Genomic DNA, 27,734 nt, shown 5'->3' with positions numbered 1-27,734 from the left:
AGGCTGACTCATCTGTAGTTTCCTGGGTCCTCCTTCTTGCCCTTTTTGAAGACTGGCATGACATCATTGGCTTCCCTGCAGTCCTCAGGCATCTCTCCTGTTCCCCAGGACCTTTCAAAGATTATGGAGACTGGTGTAGCAATAACATCTGCAAGCTTCCTCAGCACTTGTGGCTGCATCCCATCAGAGCCCATGGATTTTTGGGTGTCGAGTTTGCCTAAATGATCTCTAATCTGATTGTTCTCAACCAAGGGAAAGTCTTCCTTTCTCCAGGCTCTCTCTCTTACCTCCAGGGTCTGGGATTCCTGAGGCTTGGCCTTAGCAGTAAAGACTGGAGCAAAGAAGGCATTCAGTAACTCCACCTTCTCTGCATTCTCTGTCACCAGGGCACCCACCTCATTCAGCAGTGGGCCCACATTTTCCCTGGTCTTCCTTTTGCTGCTGATGTACTTCAAGAAGCCCTTCTTATTGTCCTTGACATCCCTTGCCAGGTTTAATTCCAAGTGGGCCTTAGCCTTCCTCATTTCATGCCTGCATACTCTGACAACGTTCCTCCCAAGTGGCCAGTCCCTTTTTCCACATTCTGTAAACTTCCTTCTTCCATTTGAGATTTTCTAGAAGCTCCTTGCTCATTCATGCAGGTCTCCTGCCTCCTTTGCCTGATTTCTTACTCATAGGGATGCACTGATCTTGAGCTTGGAGGAAGTGGTGCTTAAATATTAACCAGCTCTCTTGCATCCCCCCTTCCTTCTAGAGCGTTAGCCCATGGGATTCCTCCAAGTAGGTCTTTGAAAAGGCCAAAGTCAGCTTTCCTGAAGTCCAGTGTTGTAATTCTACTTTTTACCCTTCTTCTTCCACGCAGGATCATGAACTCCACCATCGCACGGTCCCTGCTGCCAAGGCTACCCCCAGCCTTCACAACCCTATCTAGTCCTTCTTTGTCAGCACAAGGTCCAGCAGCGCACCTCTCCTTGTTGGTTCCTCTGCCATCTGTGTCAAAAAGTTATCAGTTATTTGAGCCATGCTCCGGGCTCTTCTCCCAGCAGCGGGGCAGGTGTGTTTCTGCCCAGGTCAGGGCCATGGCCACACGCCATCCTGAATGAGTTTTGAGTTTCCTGAGATGCCTTACTTTGGGGGGGGTAGCTGAAAGCACCAGGGCCTTGCCTGTGCCAGAAAGTGGCGCTAGCATTATGCGGAATGCCTTTTCCCAGTCACAAACCTGGGGTGAAGGACAGGGTGGCCAAGCTGAAGGGCAGACAGACATTGTAAACTCAAGCGCTGGTGAGCAAAAGCTCTCCTGCTGGCCTCCCTGCATGTCCCCTGCACACACCAGCAGATCTTGCTGGCACTGGAGGTGTGATGGCAGAGCTGCTCACAGGGAAAACAGGGGGCTTCTGGAGGATCTGTAATGCATAATGGGCCCATAGTCACACCACCGGTGTGGCAGATGGGCAGGTGGTTACCTCTGCTTTGCATGTGTAGGCTTGCCATAGTGCTTGCAAGATCCCCAGCATGCACATAGAGAAATACATGTGCTCTTGTGATTTTTTTGCATTTCACAGCTTGGCTGGGTGCAGCTGCATTTTGGAAAATGCAGTGGACGCTTCATCCTGTGCCTGACACAGACGCGCAGAGCTCTCCACGCACTCGGAAATTGTTCAGCAGCAAGGAGCTACTGACAGTGATTGCTGCTCTTCCCAAACGTATCCTTTCTCTTCTTTTTATTCCAGTAAGTGTTTATTCCTTCAGAGTGATTTTCACGAACTTCATTACTACCCTGTCACAGCAGAAGCTTAATCTCTCTGAAACAAGAGCAGCTGAGTAGGAGTGAGTCACCCTCGTTCCAGTAAGGAAGCCCCTTCAGGAAACCTCTCTAGCAATGATGTCCTGCGCAGCCCTGATCCGTCGCCGAGCTATTCAGCTTTAACAATGCTGACAGTGTGTAACACTGCCCCGGAAACCTTCAGAGATTGCTTGTCAGACATAGCCAGCGTCTCCAGTGCCCAAGCAGCTAATCTAGAAGCAGACAGATCTCGGCTAAGGAAGCCAAGGGAAAGGAGGTACCCTCTTGGCTGTAAATGGCAAGGGACCAAAAGGTGTGGGAGTCGTTTCATAAGAACCGATGGCAACCTGGAACACAGTCAGAAAAAAAGGGACTGCTGCCGGAGATCTTAAAGTCAGCTGAAAAGCTGAACTGCTAAAAACAATAGTGCTGCTGTAAGCGGCCTAGGGAGAGGGGAGGCTTGAAGGGCAGATTTTAAGCATGAGAGCACAGTGAAACTGATGTGGAAGCTGCCACAGAGGAGGCAGCTTTTGAGCGATGTAGTGAGCTTGTAACAGAAAGGGCTTGGTATCCCACAAGCCTTTGGCCCCGGAATGATACACATTTTTGAGGCTGGAGAAAAGGAGAAAGTGCATTTGCCATTAATTTTTAATTATAATGGAGTGTTCTGTAGAGATAGGTAGTTTCTAATGTATAGGCTGTCTACAGCAGGGGGTGACCCACTGGCAACCTTCTCACTGATAAGACTGTCACAAGAGCAGCACAGAGGAAAGGACTGGAAAATGTTTCTAAAGCACTGCTATAATTTCACAAAAAATAAAACTTAGCATTTCCATTGAAATGCTCTGCTGCTACAAAATTATAGTTTCTTAGACCTGCTTTTCAATTTCGTTGGGCACAAGATGATTGTACAGCTTGTGCTCCACTGGTGGCCAGGAGGTATTGTCTCCATGGTTCCTGCTGGGGCCTGAGATGCAGCCCTCCAGGACAAGGTAGGGCATAGCTGCTGGAGTGTTCATCTGGGACTCAGGGGATGGGGACTTGGTTCCCTGTGCAGTCACGGAATCATGGAATCACAGAATCTTCAGAGTTGGAAGGGACCTCTAGAGATCATCTAGTCCAACTCCCCTGCTAAAGCAGGATTGCCCAGAGCACATTACTCAGGACTGCATCCAGGCGGGTCTTGAAAATCTCCAGAGAAGGGGACTCCACAACCTCCCTGGGCAGCCTGTGCCAGTGCTCGCTCACCCGAACCGTAAGGAAGTTTTTCCATGTATTTGAACGGAACTTCCTATGTTCCAACTTGTGCCCATTTGCCCCTTGTCCTGTCACTGGGAACCATTGAAAAGAGTCTGGCTCCATCCTCCTTCAACCCACCCTTTAGATACTTGTATGCCATAATAAGGTCTCCCCTCAGCCTTCTCTTCTCCAGGCTAAAGAGTCCCAGCTCTCTCAGCCTTTCCTCATAAGGGAGATGCTCCAATCCCTCAGTCATCTTAGTTGCCCTTCGCTGGACGTGCTCCAGCAGTTCCCTGTCCCTCTTGAACTGGGGACCCCAAAACTGGATACAGTATTCCAGTTGTGGCTTCACCAGTGCCGAGTAGAGGGGGAGAATGACCTCCTCTGGACCTACTGGACACACTCTTCCCTATGCAGCCCAGGATTCCATTGGCCTTTTTGGCAACAAGGGCACATTGCTGGCTCATGGATAATTTACTATCTACCAGGACCCCCAAATCCTCCACCTCAGAACTACTTCCCGGCAGGTCCACCCCTAACCTATACTGTGTGCCTATCACAGGCCTCTTGTGTGCCCAGATAAGCCACATGGACTGAATTTGCCAAGGCGCTGAGCTTCTTTTGCAGTGTTCCTGATTTCAGAGGGAGTATGCTGGAGGGTCCAGTGCTCCAAATTAGATTTCTGCTTTGCTTCTCTTTTCTTGTAACTCCCTTTCTGCATTAGTCTGACCACTTTTATTTGGGTTGCACAAGTCTTTGGGATAAGTATTTAAAGTGTCTGGCAGATGCAAAGAGGCTGTCCTCTTGCTTGGCTAGTACTGCAGTCCAAGTAGTAGGTGGCAGAGGGAAGAAGAGGGAGCCTGAGGTGTTGAGGATACCCAGGCTACTGCTCCTAGCCTCCAGCTGGCTCCTGGCTCAGTTGGTTGTGTATCTGTGACATGGCCTCTCTGCTGACCTGATAGTCCACTCATGGGTAATGAGCGAGACCCATGCAAGCTGCTGAGAGGACCCACCTTTGCAAAGTAAGTTCTACGAGTCCTTTCCAGCCCAGGAGGTGTTACTCCTGCCAGGTTACAGAGAACTCAGCGGCAAAGAAGGCCCTGCGCATGCTGCTTCTGCCTGTCAGCTTACACACAGCAGTCTGGATTTGGGCAGCGTGAGCTCTCCTGGGCTCGTGCTGTGAAAGCAGGATGCGGGTGCCAAGAGGATCAGCTCCTATATTGCAGGGAGGGCTAAAACTGGTGTTCCTGCTGTCACCACTATAGATTATGGGAGGGAAAAGTACTCCAGCCCTGTGCTTCTCCGCCCCTCCAGATAGAAGACTGCTAAGATCATAAATGAAGATCCTAAGATCCTAAATGAGATGCTAAGATCCTAAATGAGAACGAAGCAATGCTTTCTGGATACTTTGAGGGAAGACAAAAGGACAAAGGGCATTCTGGCACCAAGGGGAAGAGAAAAAAGAAACTTGCTTCCAAGGATTCAACCCTTAAGCACAGTGACGTAGAAAGAAGGAGATTCTGTTTACAGAGGAAGTGAGAAAGGAAATTAAAGAGTAGGGAAGGAAGAAGCAGCTCGCCAACGAAAGCTTCTCCTTTGGGGCAGGGCAAAGAGGTAGTTCTGTTCCCTGGGGAGCTTGTCTTCCAGAAGCAGAAACCACCATCTGTGGCTGCGTTGCCCGCGGCACCGGTGTGCTGCTGTTCGTGGGCCAGGCTTTGAGGAGGCCCACGTGTGCACTTACTTGCTTATGCTGCAGCACAGCCGGTCCTGGCTCCCTTCCCTCCCCTGGGTGGGGTCAGGGCAGGATGCTTTTTGAGTGTTGAATCTGTTCATTCTTGAAGAGCTTGACTTTCTTGGGAAGTAAAAGTTACAGTTAGGGAGTGGGCAACCTAAATCTCGGAGCGTGTCTTGGAAACTGGAAAATGTCCTGTGTGTTTTGTTCCTGCTGCTTGCAGGAGCCTGGAGAAGCTGGTTGAGGCTATGGCATTGTTCTGACTGTGGATCAGCACATCTCCCAGACCTTCAGCCAAGCACAGTATATGTTAGTGCTGTCCCTGCAGTCTCCATCTCCCTGTCAGGTCTCAAAAAATTCCTTCCTTCGTTTCACAAGGTCTTAGAGCAACCTCCCTGTACCGCTGAGACTGCTGGTAGCTTTGGACAGTGTATCTAATAAGCTGACAGCAGCGTAGCTGCAGTGATGCTATCCCCGAGGGGCTGCAAATCCTGTCTTAACCAAGCAGGCTGATACTTCAGCTTCTCTGCATCAGCAACGAACCTGGGATTGCTGCAGAGGATAAAGCAGAATTGAGAAGGGAAAACAGCAGCAGCAGCCGTAACCAGAGTGCTGCATAAAGTTACCTGGTCTGTCTTGAGGAACTGAGCCAGGGCACCAGGATCTGCCCAGCTGCGGCAGGGTGCTTCTTTCTGTCTGCTCCATGGCCACAACCTGCAGAGAGAGGAAGGGAGGCAGACAGGTAGGTGCCGTGACTTTCTGTTTATTCTGACCCTCTCCCAAGGGCTCTCTGTGGTTCCCTTCCTTCCTCTGCCCTGCAGGGGATGCTTTGTTTTTTCACTTTGAAAATCCTACTGACCTTGAATTCAGAATAGCAGCCAAGGCCAAGGATGCAACAACAGGGACAGGGCAGAAGGTCTCCTAGGTGTCTGTGACTGACAGTGGGAACCTTTTTCCATTTCTTGCCCTTTTCACTCCTTTCCACAAAGATAGGCACCTTCCTCTGTTCTGCCCTCTTTCCTCTCCTGGGCATTGAGCACTAGAAATGCGTACAGCCTTTGTATTGAAAAAGGCTGAAAGCTGCTGTAGTGGCTGGGATATAGCTGTCTCTTGTCAGCAGTACGAGACCTGATGCTTGTCTGATTTGGACGTGAGTGAATGGGCATGCAGAAAGCACCTTCAGTGTGATGCAGATAATGCTGTCAACTGCAGGGCTTCAGATGCCTGCGCCACGGTGGGAAGGTACAAGGACAACATCAGCAACAAACAGTGTTGCAGAAGTAGCACCTCTTATGTATTGTTTAACAGATTTTCTGCACAAGGCCAGAACTGATTTGCAGTTGAGCAGCAGAGGAGCTGTCTGCAGGCAGCTGGCTGGATTCGGGGGTGACTCAGCTTGCTAAGCATGTGTTCCCTCAGATCTACTCATTTCCCGCCTCCTGCTTGACTTTCCTATCTTACAAAAATATTTGAAAAACTAACAGAAAGTACGTGCTCGACAGTATGATACAGGGTATGGGTTTCCCTGAACGTCATGGGTTTTCTCTTGAGAAAAGCAATATGGAAAGTTTAAAAAAAAAAGTTGGATTAGTTTTTATTCTTTCTCTCTTTGTTTTCCTTTGTGGGGTAAGAATTACAATACGGAGCAAAAGCAACAGTACAAAAGGACAGAAATGGGAGTTTGCCAGTAGAGAACTGAAGCAAAATGTAATCTCAGCATTGATGATGTAATTTTTCAGATGAGAAGCACTGAAAGGCATTCCTAAACCATTACAAATGCTCTGCTCCTTACCTATCACGTATGCGGAGTAAACCCCATGTGTGAGCACTGCTACGCAAATCTCCGCCTGCGTTCCTGCAGTACCAATGTTTCTGCATTTGCCCGGAGCGATATTTTGTGGCTCTTTGGGCTGAGGTGCTCTAGAGCTCTTTCCCAGGCAGTTAAAAGGAAACTTGTCTGTCCTTCTAGGAAAAGATCAGGGAAAGTAGCGGGAGATTATGAACACTGATTGATTTCTTTCTGCACCTTCTCTGTGGAGACAGGCAGCTCAGGACATAACTTTTGCCCTTGCCCACACCAGCTAGCAGAAGTTTCCCAGGCCGGAGTCCTTCTGTGTGGAAAGGTAGTGGGGTAAGAATGACAATTGTGTGACTGCAGAGAAGACAGTGACTGATCATAAAACTGCCCAGATGGCCAGTGTGATTTTTCACAAGAGCTGGCTCTTTAGAGTTTTTCATAGTAGGTAAAAATATGTCTCTGTCTGATGAGTGCAGATGGGCTTCTTGTACCTGTAAGATGCTCTCTTCCTGCAGGTTAGGAAGAATTTGAAAGCTTCTGTAGTATATACCAACATCTCAGTGGGGAAGTTCCACTGATCTTTGCTCCAGCAGAATTAATATTTGCTTAATCTATTTTGAGATTAATAGGAAATTCCAGCAGCTGCCATCTCAGAGGAGTACTGCAGAAGGGTATGGTTAAAATCCAGCATTATGTTGAACTCCTGGGATTGCCGGGCAAGGCATCTCTCTACTAATGATGACATTTTTAAAAACACTCTGAAGGTTTGATCTTGGTCCCACTGGGCGTTTTGCCATAGATCTTAATGGCTCTGTGGCTGATCTCTTAATCTCTAATGCACCTGTGCAAACTTGACAGTTTATTGCAATTTCATGCTTTTTGGAAATCATCTCACACTAATGCCATCAGAGAGAGCAATTTTTAAGGTCATCAGCCCAGGACATAACAAATAAATAGTGAGAGAAAACTATCTGTAAATGTCATATTTGTTTAACACACAAAGTAGCTCCTGAAGAGCAGTTATCCTTATGTCTTGAGACAGCATGAAAATTATATTCTGTGGCTTGAAAATGTGGATCTGTTGGAAGTGGGAAGAGTATAACATAGTTGTTTATCTTCTCTACTCTGTTCCCTATCTCCTCATTGTTCCCCATGCATCTGTGTTTGACTTATTCACCAATATCCTTAAATTCTTGGACTACAGATCAGAACTCAAGGCATAACTAAAGAGCTTCAGTGGGGTTTGGCCTGAGGATAAATAAGACTTTTTAGCTGCTATTCACAGTAAAAGGAATTGGGGTGAGTGGGAAGTGTTATCACTTCTCCACATGAGTAGAAAAGACAAGGCCCACCAATGTAACCTGATGTAAATGCTCTCTGAATGAAAAAAGGCAGAAACAGGTGGAAACCTTTATCACTTGAATCAAGTCTGTTCCATCAATAACTACACTTAAAACTGACTTCCAAGTTTGCCAGCGTTTTGCTTGTGGAGGCAAACCTGAACCCATGGCCACAAATGGGCATTAGGATGGGAAAATCAGTAAAAAGACATATATACTCAGTTTGCTATGGAGTAGATTGGGGGAACAAGAGGAATGTGGGTGAGGGGACTGTAAGCCCCCTGCCCTTCTGTGTCCCCACAGTAACTCTGCCTTATGGGGTGCATTTGCCATGTGGTATGCTGGAGAGAGGTCACCCAGCCCAACTGCTGCTGGAACATCATCATCTGCCTGGCTGTTTGCCCCAAGTATTTTGTGGCCACTGATACATTTTAATTTGGTCTAGAAAAAGGCGGTCTTTAGGTGGTCTTCCAGCTGCCCTGAAGAGGATCTCTGAAGGTCAGAATAGTGGTGTCACCACAGTTTCAGTGCACAGCGTGATTATGCCAGTAAAGCTTTCTCCTGTGGTCCATATTGGTCTCCATTCCAAAAAGGTAGGATGTCCCCACCATGAAAGGAGGTGGGGGCACTGGCACGCTCTTAATGGTCTGTGAAGGTGGTCTTAAGACAAGACCTCTTCTGCTTTTTCCTGGGTGCAAGAAAGCACGGCATGGTGTTGTGTTATGATTCCCCAAATAAGAGGCCTTGTCCTCTCTGTCACCATCTACCCTTCCTCTCCCCTATTCTCAGCACAGGATACACTCTCCATCAGTAGTGGAGCATCTGCTTGTGGGGCAGTACAGATTCATAGATTTAAAAGAAACCCTGACTTCTTTCTGACTAATTTTCGCAACATTTGTGGGCATTCACTTACAGTGACTTTCCCATTGGTGAAACTGTAAGTGGGAGACCAAAGCCTCTGCTCCTGAGATGGGTATGTAGTAAGTACTCACCCTGCCCGACTTCAGGCATCTGAGCTGATAGATGTGTCAGCTCTTCGAAGACTGACTCTAGTCCCAAGTGAGTCATTCAGAGCACCCAAGTGTTTCTTGGTTTATGCTGAGTGTACAGGCAATTGGGCCTCCTAAGGCAATGGGTGGATTAAATACGCATGGTGTCCAAGATAAATGGAGTGAAATACACATTTCTTTATGTGCTACAGGAACACTAGGCTATCAGCAAGCCCAGATAAGCTTCAGTAATGGATAATTATTACAAGGTATTGTGTCACACTTAGGTTAAGCATGACAAGAATTTCCTCAGTGTAAGAAGATGTCAACGTTTGCTGGAAGTATGTGCATTTTTTTTTTTGCTTGCTTAAAGTATTTGTTTGTTCATTCTGGAGAAAGTTAACATTGTGAATTTACATTTTACAATGTAAACGTTAGACTGCTATCTAGTTTTCCTTTTTGGCCAGGTTTCTTTAAATATTAGCAACATGTTTAATGGTTGCTTCATTCATTACAGTTTTATACATTCCTTTAATTAATCTTGTAACTCAGCAGGGTGGTGGAGGCCTGAAGTGGGGCTTCACTCCCGTTATGATGACGTCTGTTTGCTTTTATCAAGCCCAGTGACTCAGTTTCAATTGATTTGTACATCCAGAGTTTCAGCCACACTAGGGTGTAGATGCAATTTCAGATAAAGAGAAGCAAACTAAAGTGAATACAGAAATGCTGTCAGTTTTGTCATGCTAGAGGATTTGGTGTCTTTGAAAATTCAGCTTCTGTAAAGGGCTTAAAGTTTTGTCCAGTGGAAATGTGAAATGGCAGCATTTGCTGTCCAAGTGGCAGGTGCAAGATGTCGAAACCTTCTGGATGCTTAACGACCTGACACTCTGCCATAACTCACATCAGCAGTAATCCAGACATTCCCACCCAAAATGTGCAGTCGATCAGCACTAAAGAAACAGCAAGAATTGCGTCTTCCACAGGCAGGTTGTTTCCGCTGTGGTGGGGACTGTGCAAAGACAGTGGCAGCTGTATCAGGAAAAATCACAACCTATAAGACAGAATCCTGTCTCCAGCAGGGAACACCACCAGATGCTCTCAAGGAAAATGCTGAAAGTCTGGGGAATACATACGTTTCTTAGGAGGAGGAAAGGGATGGGAGACTTCTTCCTGAGCCCCCTTGTTTGCTCTGATCTGTACTCTGAAGCATGAGCTGGCCCCTTGGCCTTCACCACGCGATCCTTGGCCACTACCTTGTGCTTTGGCAGGAGCAGGCACTGCAGCATCTGTTCTGCCCCATGACAACCCCTAAAATTGTGCCTGATGTGAGGGATCAGCCTGACCCATGGTCTGTGCCGCATTGCCCTCAGCAGGGTCTTGTTGAAACACACGTGTGCTGGGAGGCACACGGTCTGTGCCTGGGCCCTCCTCCATCACACTGCAGGGTGGTCCCATCCCATGACCTGGTGGTGGAGCAACTCACTCCCTTACGGAGGTATTGTACATACTAAGGAAGCTTGTGTGGATCCAGGAGGAGGTTAGACATGTTTGTGGAGGAAAATCCACTGAGCGTCACCAGAAGGGTTAGAGACACCGGGGCTGGTTCAGGAAATCCCTGAAACCCTGGCAGTTGTAGGCTGGAAGGGCATTCAGGAGAGGCATCATGTACAGTTGCCCTGTTCATGGAGAGCCAGGGGAGCTCAGCCAGGGTGTGCTTTCACACTGCCGTGTCTTTGGCAGCACCTCTGGCATAAGCAGTGGATGCCCTCAGCTCTTCACCTTTGCCTTGCCCTGGGACTCGTCTGCCTTCTGTTGTGTTGCCTGCCTACCTTTGGCCAGAGCTGTCAAGCAGGTGGGACCCCTGAGCTGGGTCAAAACCCAAGGATTCTTTGTTGTGGGGTTTTTCTTAATTACTTTTCTGCTGGATCTGTTCCTTAAGCCAGTTATCAAAACTTGGCCCCACAGAGAACGATGTTGGTACTGTGAAGGGATGACACAGGGGACAAGAAGAGAGGGCAATGTTAATTGGCTGAGCCAGTGATGCTGCTGTTGGCTTTGCATTGTGAAACTGTAGCCTGTTAGTCCTGGTGTTACCATGTCCACAGGAACCTTTGCAGCTAAAACCTCAGCCGATGGCAACAGCTCTCTGGTAGAGTTAGGAGAAGTGTGCTAATTTGCAGCAGCAACAAGTAATTTTAGAGAATATCCCGTGGCTCCAAATATTCCACATCAATCCTACTCAGCCTGTGAACACATTGCTGTCCTGGGGCAATGAGTTCTGCAGGCTGCCAGAGCTGTGCTACAGTCTTTGTAGTTGTACAAAGATACAAGTACAGATCTGAAAAAATATTTTCTCTTTCTCACAGTTCACTTTAATAAAGCTAACAAAACTTTCTCCAGCATATCCACTACTGGCATTTTCCCAGGTTTGAATTCAAGCTTTTTAAAATTCCTGTGGTGTTTTTTTTTTTTTATTTCTCTATTAGGAAAAGACAAAATACATACCTATATCTGTATATGCATATGTATGTATGTATATATATAACTGCTGAGAAGAGTAAGTCCTGCTATCCTAACAATTTTAAGCAAGAAAAGATTCTATGAAAAGCAAAGAACACATCAGCCAAAGAAACACTGGTATAAAATAATTGTGGCAGATTCCTCTGAGTACTGTGATTGCTGTGCAGCTTTCCGGGAATTCAATACAGCCATAAACCCAGCTTGTGGATGGCAGCTTATGGCTCAGAGCAGTGGCTCCAAGCGTGTAGTTGGATCAGTAAATTTGTCCCTATACAAAGCAGAGATTTTTCTGCATTTAAATGGAGAAAGCAGTCCCCTGATGCTTGTGAAGCCTTCCTATGTGTCCTGTGAAGGCTGCAGCAATCAATACATGACACGTGACAGCAATCATATATTGATTGTGTATCTTGTCTATTGTCTATTGCATATCTTGTCTATTGTGTATCTCCCCTTTTGCAGCCTGACATCCCATGATTCATTGACCTTTTGGGGCAAAATTTCCCATCGGAAGCGGAGCAGCCTTCTGTCTCTAAATCACCAGTCACTCTGGAAACCTGAGAAGTAGCTCAGTGAAGAAAACACAAATGTAGGTCTGACGTATTTTTTACACCTGAAAACCCCAAACCAAGCAGCCACTTGCTGGCTTGCTGTAACAGCGGTGGGCCCAGCGTAGGGGGACCGGGCGGGACTTACTTCCTGGCGGTACATTCCTTGCTGAATTATGGGCCTAAGGCAGAGACCTCATTTTCTCCAGATGACTCTCAGGAAATACCCTCCCCATCAGCTATTATTGCCTAAATAATAGGGAGGGAAGTGCAACAGACTTGAGCAATATCTTAGGTGCTCCATAGGGCACATCCCAAATCTGGTGTAGGGCAAGGCTGCTAAGGCAACTGATTATAATGTCACTTGGTGGGTGTATATGGTTCTCTTTTTGCCCCAGAGTTATGAGGTCATGTGGAAAAATACAGATGCTTGTTTAGAAATAGGTAACTTGCTGAAAAGAAACATTACAAAATCTCTTCCTAAGCATAGGCCCGTCCTGCCAACAGTCGTGCATAGATTTAACTTCAATAATGGGGCCTCTAGGTAGGAAAACATTTGTACAAATGTTTGCAGGATTAGAATCTTATATGTTAAGTTTCCAGAAAGTCCAGTCCAGGAAGGGAAAAGCCTGTCGAGGGAGAGGTCTGCTGGGATTTGATTTATGAACAGGACATCCTGCTTAGTTCCGAGATCTTGCAGATACTATTCTAGTGAGACTGCTGGGTTATTGTGGTGGCAAAGAAAAGGAGCTCACCCTCTCCCTCGTCTGCAAAAGGCACTCAAACCTGTCTGGGCATCGTATCAGTGCTAAACATTTGGCATTCTTTATCATGTTTCATCGCCACTGTTTACTAAGCGATGTTAAAAATGCACGGCATGTGTGCAGCTCCATGCAAGTAGACTGACATGTCTGTTGTTAATTAGCAAGTTGCATGCTGTCGTTTGTGCAATTAAGCTCAGGGTTGATTCCGTAACCTAGCCACAGAAGACAACTGTCCAGAAAACTGGGGCAAAAGGCAGAGGAGAGATAGAGCTCTTAGGCAGGTGTGAGGAGAGGTAGACCTCTTAAAAAGATGTTTCCCAGTTCTTCTTCTGGATCCTTGCAGCTGGCTCTACATTTGCCACAAGCTGTGGCATGGGTCTAGCTCAGCTTGTGCGCTCAGATTTCCTTTGTGTGGAAATTAGGGTGCAATGGGGATGAGAGAAAGGATGTTTCACTCCTACATCATTCTCTAGTAGGAGATAAGAGACATCCAAGATGTGCTCTGGGGCAGTGATGTTGACACATCTTCTGTTACTTGAGTGAGTCAATCACAACAAAGAGGCTTTAGAAAGCTGCTTTATCTTGTTGTCTTGGATGCTGGTGCTCAGCTTGAACCACTGAAGGGTGGCTGCCTGAAACCGTTCCCTGGTTTTAGCTGGAGTTGTAGTACTTCAGCACCTCAAGCTACTTAATTAAATGGTGCCAGGGCACATTCCCAGACATTAAGACTGAGACATCTCTACTGTTAAATTGTTAGGGTGTCCAAAGCATGCATGTCTGTGGTCCTTCAGATGTTTCCCAGGCACGGCTTGGAAGCCAGCAGGGCCTGGAGACCATTCTTGGTAGACATTTGAGATGAAACTGCCTTGTTTTGGCAGATAGGAAAGTTTAATAGCCTGGAAGTGAAGTATCTCATGCTGGGTGGCCTTAGTGCCAGAGGACAAACCTGGACATGTCTGACACACTGTTATGGACATAGCCTAGGTGTCTCCAGCTGCCTGTCCTTAGGATAGAAGGCTCTTTTATTTACAGGGGGGTTACAAAGGATTGTATAGTGCTTTAGAGGTCAGTGCTGGAGTTGGCAGTTCAACTAAATACAATACAGCGTAGCTTGGTGGGAGCTGGTAAGGAAGGAGGTGGGTAAAGTCGCTTGTGTGGCTGCTTCCTCATACATGAAGGAAGGAATTGTCTGAATTAGAAATGGGTAAGCTGTGTTTACCTGTGTTTCCTTCTTGCTATGCCACCAACAAAGCTAACTTTTTACCTTGTTTTATTGCTGATATGTCAGTTATTCACCTCATTCCTTTATCTGGCCCCACATCGCCACAAACTAGTGCTGAATCTCCCGCTTTGTTGGACAAAGCAGAAAATGTCAAGCCCACCCTATTGTCAGTGGACGATGTGTGCATATTATCAGGACCAGTAATTCATCCATCTGCGGATTAAGAGAAGAGTCCTCCAGGCAGAGTTTCCTCCATGTCTCGTTCATTACTTTGTCACTGGCTGAATACCTGCAATTCGTCTTTGTGCTTTGTCAATTTACTGGGAGTCATGACACTTCGCTTTTACCTCCAGACAAAGGAAAACCACTCAGAAACCCAGGCAGATGACTCACAGCCACCTCGTGGAGCTGTCTGTGTCTTCCAGTTGCTGATGTCCAGTTAGCTGCGTCATCTCCAGAATGAAGAAGTTCTGGGTGGGTCTGGCTGCCCACAGCTTTCACTTGGAAACCCCCCCTTTCTAACTTTGTAAGTAGCCCCGAAGGTATGTGGGGCTGCTAAAATTAAAACAGTCTGACCCCTGGAATGGGGCAGATGATGTGACAGCTGCGTGGCCTTTGAATCAGTTGTTAATCTAACGAAGGGTGATTTAGCTCTGCAAGTCACACATATACATTGGAGCTGCAGCAGTGCCTATTGGAGATGTGATCAGAGAGCCACCCTGCTGCGCAGGGGTCCCTGCTCCCCCTTCCTCAGGGCTGTCTCCAGCATGGCCACAGCCCCAGCTGCGGGGCCATGTGTCCAGGAGGTGGCCAATCTGTGTTTAGAGTGCTTTGTCATGGGCGAAAGAACACTGCAGCCATGTGACACAAAGTATTTAAGAGGAATAACATTTCGAATAATGTTTCCTGGCTAAATCAGAGAGGTGTGAAAAATTCAAGCTGGTGTGTTGCGCTGCTCTGTGCCTACATGGCTTTTGAGTCTTCCCCAGGATTTTGCTCAGCCATCATATCTCCTTTCCCTTCTCAGTTCTCCAGAGCCATGGCCCCAGGTGTGGCCCCCCTCTTTTAAGCAGGTTTGTGCTTATACACACTTTCTTTCACTCGGATGCTCCCCTGACTTGGATAATTCCTTGCTGCCAACTGTCTTGTGCCAACCTCCTCCACAGCCGGCAACTTGGCTTGTCGACACTGAGCAGAGCCCCAGCACCCAGCCTTGCTCCCTTGACACTCGGCCTCATTATACCCAAACTCTGGAAAAGTGTCTGCTCTGAGAAACCAAATGCAGGCACAGGTGTGCAACCCACCTTTGCTTTTTAAGCTCTGAACAATGTTTCAGGCAGTGAAGTGGGATAGGGCAGCTCCTACCAGGGGGGCCACAAGAAAACCCCTGTGTCCTCAAAAGCTGGTGCACCAGATGGAGGGTGGATGAGAGGACAAGCCGTGCTGTCAGCATCAGAGACGGGCAACTGAGACACAGAGGGCTCAACTGTCTTCCCTAATCTCATGCAGGGAGTCCATAGCAAATTTAAACACCAACTCAGACTTCCTGTGTCTGGGCCCCAACCACATAAAAGATGCTTTTGGTATGATAAATGAGGAGAAACCCCAGCACATGTGCCTTATCAGCAAGCTGTGTCTGGGACTGGGTGGTGAGGCTGGATCCGGTCCCATGCGGGGCATCCTGGAGGAACGTGGGTGAGAGCTGGTGTGGGCTGGGTGGGAGGCAGCGGGCACTGGGAGGGACGCATGTGACCGGTGACAAGCAGAAGAGCTGCCCCCTTTTTGCTCGCAAGCGATTTCAAGGTGACTTTGAAGCAGTCTGCAAAATTTTGAGCAGTTTTGACCAGCTTCTGAGGGGAAACAAGCATCTGCCAGTGGAGACTCCAGAAGTGAAATAACAGCCTGAAAGCAAGCCTCATGAGACAGATCCTCTGTGGGTGTAAATCAGCACCATTCCTTTGATCCCATTTAGAGCTACGCTGGCTTACAGCCCATGCTCCCAGCTGTCCTCCCAGGCGGTAAGAAGCACTGGAACAAATTCAGGTGTAATTGCTTCTCACATTAAAAAAAACCCACCAAACTGTAAGGAAAGGCAGCTCTCTTGGTGAGGATAAATCTAGGTCTCATTGTTTTCTTTTCCTTGAAGGAAAGCAGAGTTATGGTGCAAAGGCAGAAAGACAGGAACGCCATAAAGCAAGCAAACAAGGGTGGAAAGATTTGCCATCTCATGGCCTTTTTTTCCCAACATCCTCCTGCCATAGCAGCTAGCAAAATGGACTTGAAGAAAACCTGAGAGAGTGGCTGCATGAACAGCCTTTTAAAGAGCCTGGGCTAGTTCTTGTCATTACATTGGTTTTTTTCGCCGGTGCCACTCCATTGATTTTCAGTGCAGCGACACAGCTGTAAAACAGGTTTAATGTAGTGGAGAATCAGACCTTATGTATCTAAATTTGTTTTTCAGAACCATGCTTTTCTTACAGGGAAAAAGAAGTGCCTCGAGTTTAAAGGTAAGCTCCAAATCTTTAACGCACCATGAAGATTTGCAGATATAAATCCTGGTTAGATGACTTTATAAAACATGGAAGTACTCCACAGCATCAGGATTTAACCTTGGGATGTTCACTTGCTGTAATGCGATTAATGAGCCTTTCCCCATGCATAGCAGATATCTAAGCGATTTTTTGTGTATGGAAGTGGAGCAATTGTCCAGCTTTACGCAAATGAGGAGCTACTTCAATGTTTGCCCTGTGAAGAGACTTCAGTTTCAATGGGCTTCAAGATTGCACTTTTGTGTTAAGTGGAACTGTGATCTTTTTCCAATGAGTGTTGCTATGCAGGGCCAATTTGTGACGTCCATTATTCTAAAATAAGTAACTTCTGCACAGCAGAAATATGCTCCACTTGCACTGCTAATCTGTCTCTCACACAAAGGCATGTTTGGAAGAAAAGTTATTTATTGCAAGTAATAAATGCAGGTTCTCAAAAACATTTATAACTTAGTTTCCAGAGTCAGAGCACTCCAGTTTGAAATAATTTCCTTTCAATTTTCTATATTTTCAATCTCTTTCCTGGCTGTTTTAGACCATATATTGCATACTTAATTATTCTCCGAAGGAGAATCTCAGCCACTGAAAATGGAATATACTTAGCAAAATTCTTCATGCAAGAATCTGTTCTTCAGGTATCAACTATTGCCTGTTATAAGAGAGGAAAGCTGGTGCTCTGTTAAAGATGCATGTTATGTTGAATTCTCCTGCCCCACCTCTACAAATGGTTATAGATCTCAGCTGTGTAGTTTATGAGCTCTTCTCAGTCATTGGTGTAACAGTCCTTTGAATGTCCTCTGGTGGAAAATGGAAACTGTAGTTAACGCTTACCCAGTTTGTCTGAAATCACAGAGGAGAGCTGGGGTGCACTGGGATTTGAAACCAGCTCGTCTGTGTTTCTACGCGGTATCTTTCCCTCTAGATAAGCTGCATCACTGTAAGAGCAGGGCAGTTTAAATTCTTCCCAAAAGGACCCAGAAACCTTAATTTCATTAGAAACCACGTGAGTTACTAGCTATTGAGGACTCTACTTACTTGAGGAGTTTGTATGGTTTTTTGACACTGTTCTCAAGAAGGTAAAATGAAAATCTATCAATATTTGGAAGGGTTCGTAGGATTAGTTTGGCATTTCTTTGTGGCTTTGGCCATCGGGTACCGTGGGACTGGGAAGTGCAACTGAGTAACTCCTTGGCAGCAAAAAAAAATTAGTGATTTGCACTCCTGTTTTATTCCTGTGTGAGGCTGGCTAAGAGATCCCGACCCTTTCCCTCCCCTAGCAGCAGCTGGCTGTGGCTATGCAGCTGCACAGCCCTTGCAGCAGGACAAGGGCTGACTCCATCCTTGTGCAAAGAGTTTGAATACAGGATGAATTACAGCTGCATCCCTCTCTTGTTTAATAATCATCAACAAATTTATAGCCACCTAAATAGGTTACATGAATAATTAGCAAAGTAGAAAAGAATGTTTATAGCAAATAATTAAGTCTACTTAAAATCCCTACCTGTCTGGTGCGTTAGACTTATTGATACCCTTATAGAGTGGGAGGAACTGCAGGGCATTTCTGTCATCTCTTTGGCTTTGGAGGAAGGGAGAAGTTATGGTTTAAAGGGGAGTTAAACTACTGTCCCAAGGTCATACAAAATTTCTATGGCAGTACTAGAAATACCCACATTTCCCTCCCATTTTCAAAATCCTTCCAGGATTTTATCCTTGCTGGCAAACTGTGTTAGTCAAAAGAGGTGTCTCCTGTTTTCTGAAAGACCTTCTGCTTGACAACTCTGTCCTCTGAGAAAACATTTCTTCATAACAAATTTGCCTTGTATCAGTTTGACTTGATTTTAATTCTTTTCTTACAGCCCACAGCAAAACTTGTACCCCAGTGTAACTAGTTTCCACAAACATCCCTACAAAATACAGGGCAAGCTGTGTTGGCTGCTTCCCGCAGGAGTGGAAAATGAAAGGCGGAGTTGCATCAGCCAGTCCCTTAGCAAAGTGTAAAGCCGGTGTGGGACCCTCGTTCACCAACGGAGTTCACTGAGCATAAGGAACCCACGCACAGATCAGGCACCAGGCTATATGCAAGGAGCTATACGTAGCAGACCGTAGAATACGAGTTTGTGTGTGCAGCCATTTCTGAGGCATTGGTGCATTGCTGCTTCAGCCCATTTCAACTGTGTGTCACGTTGCATGGCTGGCATTTGTTATCACCAAGTTATACTTACATTGCTTATGGAGGCTGCTGAGTTCCTCTGGAAGACAGATCTTTCTGGGGATCTTTCTCTCCTCAGCAGTCAAGCTGCTCTAATCACTGTTTAAAGGCAGACAGCAAAAAGCTGTGAGCTAATCTGTAAAGTCAAGGCTCGCTTCTCTTTCACTTTCCTCCTCAGGACATGTCTCCAATATGAAGCTGATACTTATGTATATGTAATGGCTGTGCCCTGGAGGAGGCACTCCTAAGTGAGTCAGGAATTCGTTGTGTGCCCAATTAGCACACTGCAGCAGTGTGTGTTTCGTCCTGCCACCCTCAATTTCCATCTATGCTACTGGGAAGAGAGCAGAAATCTCTTCCCCTGGTGCTGTCACAACTAATATGCTGGCCAGACTGGCTGTGTCCAGGACGACAGGGGATGCCACCCCTTCCCAAGGCTTGTGCCATCTCTTGGGGTGCCAATCAGCGCCCCTGCTGGCATGCACACCTGGGAATGACACAGAGGACAAACCTCACTGGGGTAACTGAAAAAAACCTCACCACTTTGGGCATCATACTGCGGTCACTGATTGTTCCGGGAGTGGTTTGAAGCCAGCGAGAGGAGGCTCTACACTCCCCCATGAATATCTGCAGAGCTGTTGAATTCTCCCATGCTTACGAAGTTTGTAGATAACTCACCAGAACATTTTTGGGCTTGTTATGGAGGGTGTCAATCCAGCTGCGCTTCCAGAAAGCTTGAGCTCTTACTTCGGGGTTGAGCTAGCAAGAATAAATGAGGGTTCAAGTTAGTTTACTGATCCATGAAAGAGGTGCTTTATTTTTTACAGCTATATATGCCTGTGTGTGTGCACGCGGGCCCATATCTATAACGAAGAAATATGGGCTGTTCCCTTGGCCTCATCCCACTTTCCATGAAAAGAAGTGTTCCCCTGGAAGCTGTAGCCTTTCATGTCTCACAATCTGCCACCTGTCAAAGCAATTTGAGATTTACTAGTGACAACTGAGTGCTAATGTCTGCCATCCTTGCCCTGCAAATAGCCGATGCATTCCAAGTCCCACGGCTCTTGCGTCAACTCTCCTCCCCAAGATTAGTTCAAACTCAGCCAGTCACCCAGTGGCCATTTGGAGTGATTCACTCTTAGAAGTACGTATCTTCGACACTCACTAAAAATTCAGGGGGAAAATGAGTCATTCCACATTATAGAAAGTCATATCTTGCCCTTGGTATTTCTATGTATACATGAGTGATAATCATTTATTTTTAGATAAGTTTCTCCCGTATAAATGCTGCTTCCTTTGATAAAGGTCATCTTAGAGCTACATGCTAATATTCTGCTTATTGCACAAATGCTATAGGAGATTATTTATTTACTCATGCATTTGCAGCAGTGCAGTGGAATGACAGGGAGCTGTAGCAGTAGCTGATTGTTGGGAGTCAGCCTGCAGACAGGGTCCCTGTTGCTAGGCTTATCTGTCAAATGTGCGTTCAATAATGCAGTGAAATCATCCCTTTCTGGCATTTGCTCGCTGTTTGAATCACTTGGGCCTGCCTCCTAGACCATCCAGCGATGACTGTTTTCAGGATGCAGAAAATCCCGGCTTTGCAGGACAAGGTATTTGTCACAGCGTCCTGGAGGAGATCTCGGCACTGGCAAACCAAGACCAAACAAATGGATAGAGAAAAGCCTTGGGCCTTAATTCTCATCACCATCCCAACAAAACTAACCATTCAGCTTGTGAGTGGAAGTGGTTTTCGTCCAAGTGTACCGTTGTGCCTGTGCCACCCACAGCAGATCTGTGTTGAGACCTGTGGCAGTTTTGAGATGTGCCAACCCTGATACTGTACCCAAGTACTTCAACTGCAGCAACCTCTGGATAACAGCCTCACTTTTTTTGTACAAAAGGCAGCAGCACTCCTGCCTTGGGGTCAACCTGGCCTCACCTTACCCAGTTTCACCTGTGGCAGGTCCATCCATCTCCTGCTGAGCCTGCGTGAGGTGGACACGAGTCCCCCAGCAGTTCCTGAGGGGCTCTGGCTCTCGAGCAAGCCCAAAACCTCCACTGCCTTCTTGAGACATCTGCAGAGAAAGGCAGGGAGTATCATCTGGCCACGTGAGGCATTTCAAGGTCCTGCCTGAAGGGAAGTGGGACAACTTTCTACCACACTTAAATGTCTTTAAAAGTCTCCTGAGATTTATATACAGAATCACAGAATCTCCTAGATTGGAAAAGACCTGTAAGATCATCTAGTCCAATCATTAACCTAACACTGACAAGCCCACCACTAAACCATGTCCCTAAGCACTGTATCTACACAACCCTTAAATACTTCCAGGGATGGGGACTCCACCACTACTCTGGGTAACGTGTGCCAATGCCTGATGACACTTTCAGTAAAGAAATTCTTCCTCATATCCAATCTAAACTTCCTCTGGCGCAACTTGAAGCCATTTGCTCTTGTTCTATCTATACATATGTGTGCAAATGTATGCTTATGTTATAGATAACGTACAAATTGATATTTAAAAATCCAAACGCATAGCTATGTGTCCCAGAGGGGAAATTTGCAAATTGTTGAGATTTTATTCACTGCCCCCTTGCATTGAAGATGATTTGGGTATAATTTCTTACTGAAGCAGCCTTCAGCCCAGTCATTAATGAATCCAAAATAACAGTGACCTTTACATTGGGGGCTGTGTGTGGCTCAATAGCCAGATGCTGAACACCTGGGGGTGTTTAATGCCCCCCATGCCCAGTTGGCCTCTCAGCAGCCTCTCTGGAAACAGGGTTCAGTCCCGCCAGCTGTGGTGGCAGGACCCCGTTTCGCAGCCTGCAGTGGAGGACATGGTCTCAAAGTTTTGAATCTTGGACCCCCGGGTTTTGGGCTATAACCCTTGCAGAGGAGATGCATGGTGTCCTTCGGCATGGAGGGAGGGAGCAGGAGAGGAAGCTGATCAGTGCAGGCAGCCTGCATCGCCTGTGGAGCCATTCTCATCTCCTCCAGGGGCAGGGCAGTAGGTCAAGCTGCCTCGTGTGCCAAGCTTGGCCCAAGCCTTTCTCATTTGAGCCTCCTGCCCTGTAGCATACATTTTGGGGGTAAATCCCAAGTGCCTTTGCCCTTCTGTACGGACATGTTTTTCCTTCCCTGCTCCTCTCGTGCCTCTCCTCTGGCCTCCAAGGACAGAGTTCATCCCCGCTCTCCAGATCTTGTTCCCCAGGATAGGCATCCAAGAGGCAGTTCCCAATGCACCAAATAAAACCTGGTCCAAACTGTGACTCTCCCTCCTTCCCATCCTCCAACAGTTAAATGTAATTTTGGATATAAACTATTCAGATTAAAGAGATATATGAGATATTTTACTATCGTGCTGGCTCCTAAGTTAAATAAACATTATAAATTGTGGAGCCAGATTCAGCTCTGACTGAACTTTCACATCAAGCTTTAGTTTGATGTTGAAATAAGGTGACATACCGATTTCAAGAGTACTGACTTATCCCCTATTGGTGTTTACGTAAAGAGAGTTCAGCTCATGGACTTCTCCCTGCATCGTGAAGATAGTGCCAAATGTTACTCGAAGTGGTGTTTTCCTGCTCTGTCTTGCACTGTTCACCAAATGTTCAGAGGGAAAACGGGTCTCAGACAGCATCTGTGTAGAAACTGTTTGACCACAGATGTTTTATCATTTTGGCTCAGGGTGACAGAACATAATTATCAGAAAGCATTTCTAAGCAATAGGCTCATTGTCTGCTCTATTTAAAATCACTTCTGGCAAATGGACATATCGCAGGCAAATGACCAGCCATCTTCTTGTAGCAGAATAGATCTGTGTAATGAATATGCATGGTAATGATATAGGACCTCGGTAAAAGTCAAGTCTACAAGATGTCTGTCTACTTAAAATGAAGCTTTCTTGCTGCCTTACAGAGAACAGAAGGAAACGCAAGGGAAAAAACAGACTATATATGATGGAACATGTATTCCCCAAATGTGACATTCAGTGGATTGACCATTTTTACTGCAAGAGCAAAACATTCTCAGCTGGCTTAGCAGAGGAAGTATGGCAAGTACTTTGCATGCCTCCATTAGGACATATTTATGTTTTATGTGACTGGATGACATAAACCAGTGGTTCTCATCTCTTTCTGTAGCTGTGAAAGCTGGCCGTGTTCATGCTTCATTAGGTCTGCTGGAGACAACAGATCAGTGAGGATCTCTTGTTGTTTGGCAACCATGGCCATAGAAATTACCAAAACAGACAGAGCAGTGTAGTCTTTCTTGGTATTTTCCCTGCCTGCAGTCCAGCTGCAGAGCACAGTCTCCCATTCTGCTTCTGCTACGTTTTGACAGAGACAACGCTTCTCAAATCTTTTAAATGATTACATTCATAGTCTTCAATGTTTTAAAATCCTTTGTGATCACCTTGCTTGACCTTTGTATGATGAAGGACTTTGAATTTTATCCTCCGGTTCTTAAAATCAAGCACAACAGCTTTTGGTTGAAAAGTGTCTGTTACGGAAGTTTTGCCAGTCTAGGTGTAAAGGAGGCATCGTCACGGGGATTGCATGGTGTCCCGTGGTAATGAGTCTCTTGATTAATACTCTCAGTTTTAGACATCTGCTAGCATAACACTTTCCTGAATTCAGTTTCCTTACTCGTCCTACCACTCCCTTGCCTGCTTTGTTAAAGAACCATCTCCACTTTATACCGCTTCCTTGGCAAGGCACCTGGACGCTTCCCTTTGGTGACCTGAGTAGAGATCCTGACTGAGCTCTTAATCCATGACAACCTTCGACAGGGACCTGTTCCCATTGCAACTTGACGGATCAGGGAGTGCATCTGCAAACTGGAATCACGCATAAGGTCCCGTGGCCATGCATAGGCTTGTGCTCTTAGGTCCGGCCCCTGTGAGGTGCTTACCATGTCCGTGTGCTGCTGAACACTTACCTCCCGTCAAAATCTTTGCTGGTGGAGCACATTCAGCATCTCTCAGGCAACCTGGGCTCCTTGGATGATCAACTGGTGTAAATGGGAGTTTATTGACACCTGGAAGTTCCTGTCCCTGCCAAGCAAAGGGCTGTTGCATTGAAACAGCCACACTAGGGCTTGCCTCTTGGCCAGCCAGCAGCGCCTTTGAGGGTAATTGGGGAATCCTGGGCATATTGCAGATGATTTGTTGGGGCTGTTGTAATGGAGTTATATGAGGGAAATGGAAGGAGAGAAAAAGGACAATATGTACTTAGAAATTATTCATGTTATTTATTTATTTCTGCTTTGTTTGTGGGTTTGTTGTTTTGGTGTTCGGTTGGTCTTTTTGTTTTTCTTAAAGCAACCCCTGACAGGCTTTTATTTGCAAAGAAACACGATGTACTTATCAACAGTAGGAACACAGAACTGTTTGTTGAGCTGTGGCATTTTTAGCTTCTGCTCCCTTGAGCTGCTGATGAGACATTGAGAAATACTTGTTTAGTGGCCTTAGAGTTGTGTAAATCATTTTAGTCAACAAACTTGGCTGCTCTTTCAAGTTAATGTGCCCTTAAAATGTAACAACATTAGACTATTTGTTTTTGCAATGTTAATGTAAGTACTTTTGCCTATAAACAAGAAGCATCTATAAAAAGGACTCTGAAAAGCAACAGTCAGTCCAGGGTGTGCACTAGTGCTCCTTCCACAGTGCCAGCCCTTTCCAGAGAGTGAGCTAAATCACCGTCCTGATGAAGCCCGTGGAAGTGTTTCCATTCACTTCAACATAATCAAGATTTTGCACACTAAGAAAACAAGCTCTGGGTGTCAACATACTCTGTCTCTCCCAGGTGCACAGATGTGCGTTCTGAACCTCTTGACAGTGTATGTTTTACAGTTAGGCACTGGTTTATTAATGTAAATCCCAAACAATTCATTAAGTCCATAAACAGCAAACGAAGATGCAAATGGTAAAGCTCTTCCATTAGGTGAGAATCTCCCTTTTCCCATCAATGACAGTTGCCTATGCTATGGAAGTATGTCAGCAGCTTTCCTGCTGTACGGATTATATCCTGTATTTTGCAGCTTAAACTTCAGTCTTTTTCCCTATTAAAGCCCTGCTGGGAGTATTCAGTCGTGCAAAGTTGTTAAAGTCAGTGGCGAGGATTCTTACTGACTTCAGTGGAGTTTGGATCAGGGCCATATAATTAAGCCACAGAAAAGGCTGTTTTGCTGTAGTATCTTTTCCTGGTTTAACAGTGCTACCTGGATAGGATCATATAATCTCCATCCTGTATGGCTAATAAAAACGGCACCAAATACTGAATAGCCAGTAAGTTGCTGAAAGGTTGTTGCTGTTATTATTGAATTATTTGTTGCCACTTTAACCTATTTTTTCCTCCTTTTTTTTTTTTTTTTTTGGTTGGCAAAACATTCTATAACTTTCCCTTTTTATTTAGGTGATTGAGTTTTGCCCCCTGATGTCCCGGCTACACGGATGGTATTAATATACCTCTGAAAGTAAGGTCTTTGAGTGAGCTGTAAGAAAAAGGAGTGTGTTAAGTTCCCTATCCATCTTCTACCTCTGTTTTGCACATCGGACTTTGACAACGACAGCCACGAAGAGGCTGGTATCGGCATGCTTAGTGGTGTGACAGCCTGTTTTGATGTGCTCATGCTCAGGGACTCTCTCCCGCTCTGGAGGCTTTAACTGTTCTGGAAAGCAGAGCTGCTGCTTGGATAAGAAAGGGTCTGATCTCGATGGTGGTCTCAGCCCTTCCCTGAGGACATGGGATGAAAGCTCCTGACCCTGATGTAAAAAAGCATGTAGCCTCCTGCATTGTAGTTGTTGGCTATCAATCACTGTCTCTGGTGCAGCCCACTGCTCTGAAGTGTGTTTCATCTGTAGTAATAACAACCAGCTTCTGATTTGGGGACTCAAATGCTTCAAAGGAGCTCCAGATCCACTCTGAAAGACGTTTAGTATGATTCACTCCTCCTGTGGTGCTCATCCCAGGTGTTTCTGAGCTCCCAGACACCGAGCAGAGGCAGCCTGAGTAAGAAACCCTCAGGGTCCCCAACCCTACGGCTGGGCTCAGGAGCAGAGGGCTGCAGGAAGAGGAGAGGAGGGGAAAGGACCTGGAGAACTGAAGGACTGTGATGTCCTTTCCTTTCTTGGAGAGGTGGGAAAAAACAAGGGTTTTAAGTACAAGAAACCTGCCTACAGAGTTGTTGCAATCTGCTAAATAGTGTGTATAATGTTGCAAACAACGATTCTTTTGATTACACCATGGTGTGAGAGGCGGCGTTTTTTGCCCTAACTCAGCTGCCTTACTGGAGAGGAGGGAGGCAGCTGCCCGCAGACCTGAGCAGCGTGTCTGGGAGCACTAGGGAGGGAAAGCTCTCCTCCCTTCCCTGTTGCTGCACCTCGCGCGGGAGCTCTGCTTAGGGCTGTCTCCTGAGTCAGCCTCAACAGCACAAGGTGCAGAGGGGCTTTTAGAGAGGCTTTGACTTCTCATCTCCAGCCTCAAAGAGTGGCCAGTCCTCCTTCCTTCCTTCGGAGCTGCCTCTGAAGGAGGAGCAGGAGAACAAGGAGGAGGAAAAGGAGGAGGAGGAGGTCTCAGGACATCAGTGGCCAGAGCAGAGAAACAAAAGCAAAAACAAAACAGGGGAATCTGTTTCCCATGGAAAATTATCCAAATGAAAGTTTGCCAAGCCCGTCCCTGCTGCATCCGCAGTGACTGTACAGATGAGGATAAGGTAGCTACTGTCATAGCAGGGCGAGGGGAGGAAGGCCAGAAGCTTGGGAGGACATTTGAGGAAGACATTCAAATAAAGAGCAGGTAGGGAAAAGGGGCGGGCACCATCTTCAATAATGCAGACTCCAGAGAAAGGAGAGAGAGAAAATTCAGAGAGGAGGTAACAGGAGTGACTGAGGATAGAAATGCCCAAACCCTGGACCACTGGGGATGGATGTGGGGAAGGAGAGTGAACAATCCTTGAGAAGGAAACAGCAAGAAGTGGATTAGTGGCGAGCTGGGTGCGAAGGGATGACTTGGTAATGATGCCTTCATTACAAGAGCAGCTGAGAGGGAGTCTTGAAATGCTAGTGCAGGGAGGAAGAGGCCAGGCATAGGTGCAAGAAAGGAGGAGGAGAGAGAAAATGCAATAAAACCTTCTGATGAAAAAAAAAATAATAATCTCCCTGCCTAAAGCTGTAAGCAAATGAATTCAGAGCTGTTCGTGGCACTGTCATCAATTCTTTGTAATGAGAATAAGGGGAGAAAGTGGGAGGAAAAAGAGGAAATGGAGGAAATTAATTTTTGGCAGTAAAATTTATCAGGAGCACTTAGGTACTTCTGGAAATGTTATTCCAAATTTCCCAAGTAGCAGAGGCTGTGGCTCAATGAGATAGTAAATCAACTTTCAGGGCACTTAGCGCTGACCCAAATCCATTGCAACCACATAACATGAAACAGCAAGCTGCTATTTTGAATCCCCTTGCTGCTTTTTATTCACTGGACAGCGTGTTTTTGGATGGGTTAACGTTATTACAGCAGCTTTCATGCTAGATCAGGTGCTACACGTCCTCCTGAAGCTGGCACGAGCCCAGGGTGACAGAACAAAGCTGCACAGACGTCGGGCCATGTGTTGTGGCTAATTGAATGGAGAGGCAACTGTGTGAGCGTGACTGCTCAGGCTCAGCTTTGTCCTGCCAGGTGACCTGCTAGCGCAGAGAGCTGATGCTGACCATGGCAGACCCGCAGCCTTCAGGGCCAAAATCCTGCTGGTGGGTGGTGCCAGCAGCTCTCAAAGGCCAGGTGTGCAATGAGCTCTGGGTGTCAGGGGGAGCAGTGGGGCTTTGGGAAACCCCTTGGTCCCCAACTTCCATTGAAATAAATTTATTGGGAGATTGGGATCTTTTGAAAACCCTGCTGGGTGCCTTTACAAATGTGCCTCCGGATGCCTAATTCTCACCAGAAACCACTCACATTGTAAAGTTTCTCTATTACTTCCGCAGACTCAAACATCACCTTACCCTGCAGCCATGCTTCCCCAGGCTGGGCTGACCTGCTGGTCCTTAACC

General features: G+C 46.4%; 1 protein-coding gene across 1 annotated transcript in view; it reads left to right on the top strand.

Annotated features, from left to right (window-relative positions):
* The first annotated feature begins 1,190 nt into the window (after positions 1–1,190).
* The window catches only part of SIK1 (salt-inducible kinase 1), a 98,612-nt gene continuing 72,068 nt past the window's right edge, over positions 1,191–27,734 (top strand). Inside the window, exon 1 of the mRNA XM_009891383.1 lies at positions 1,191–1,281. Within this exon, the coding sequence (XP_009889685.1) occupies positions 1,191–1,281 (91 nt within the window). The remainder of the gene's footprint in view (positions 1,282–27,734) is intronic.

Source organism: Charadrius vociferus, unplaced genomic scaffold (assembly GCF_000708025.1).
Source record: "Charadrius vociferus isolate BGI_N301 unplaced genomic scaffold, ASM70802v2 scaffold298, whole genome shotgun sequence".
Lineage (NCBI taxonomy): Eukaryota > Metazoa > Chordata > Aves > Charadriiformes > Charadriidae > Charadrius > Charadrius vociferus.
Note: the sequence above shows the minus strand (reverse complement) of the source record. Positions and strands in the feature narration are given on the sequence as shown.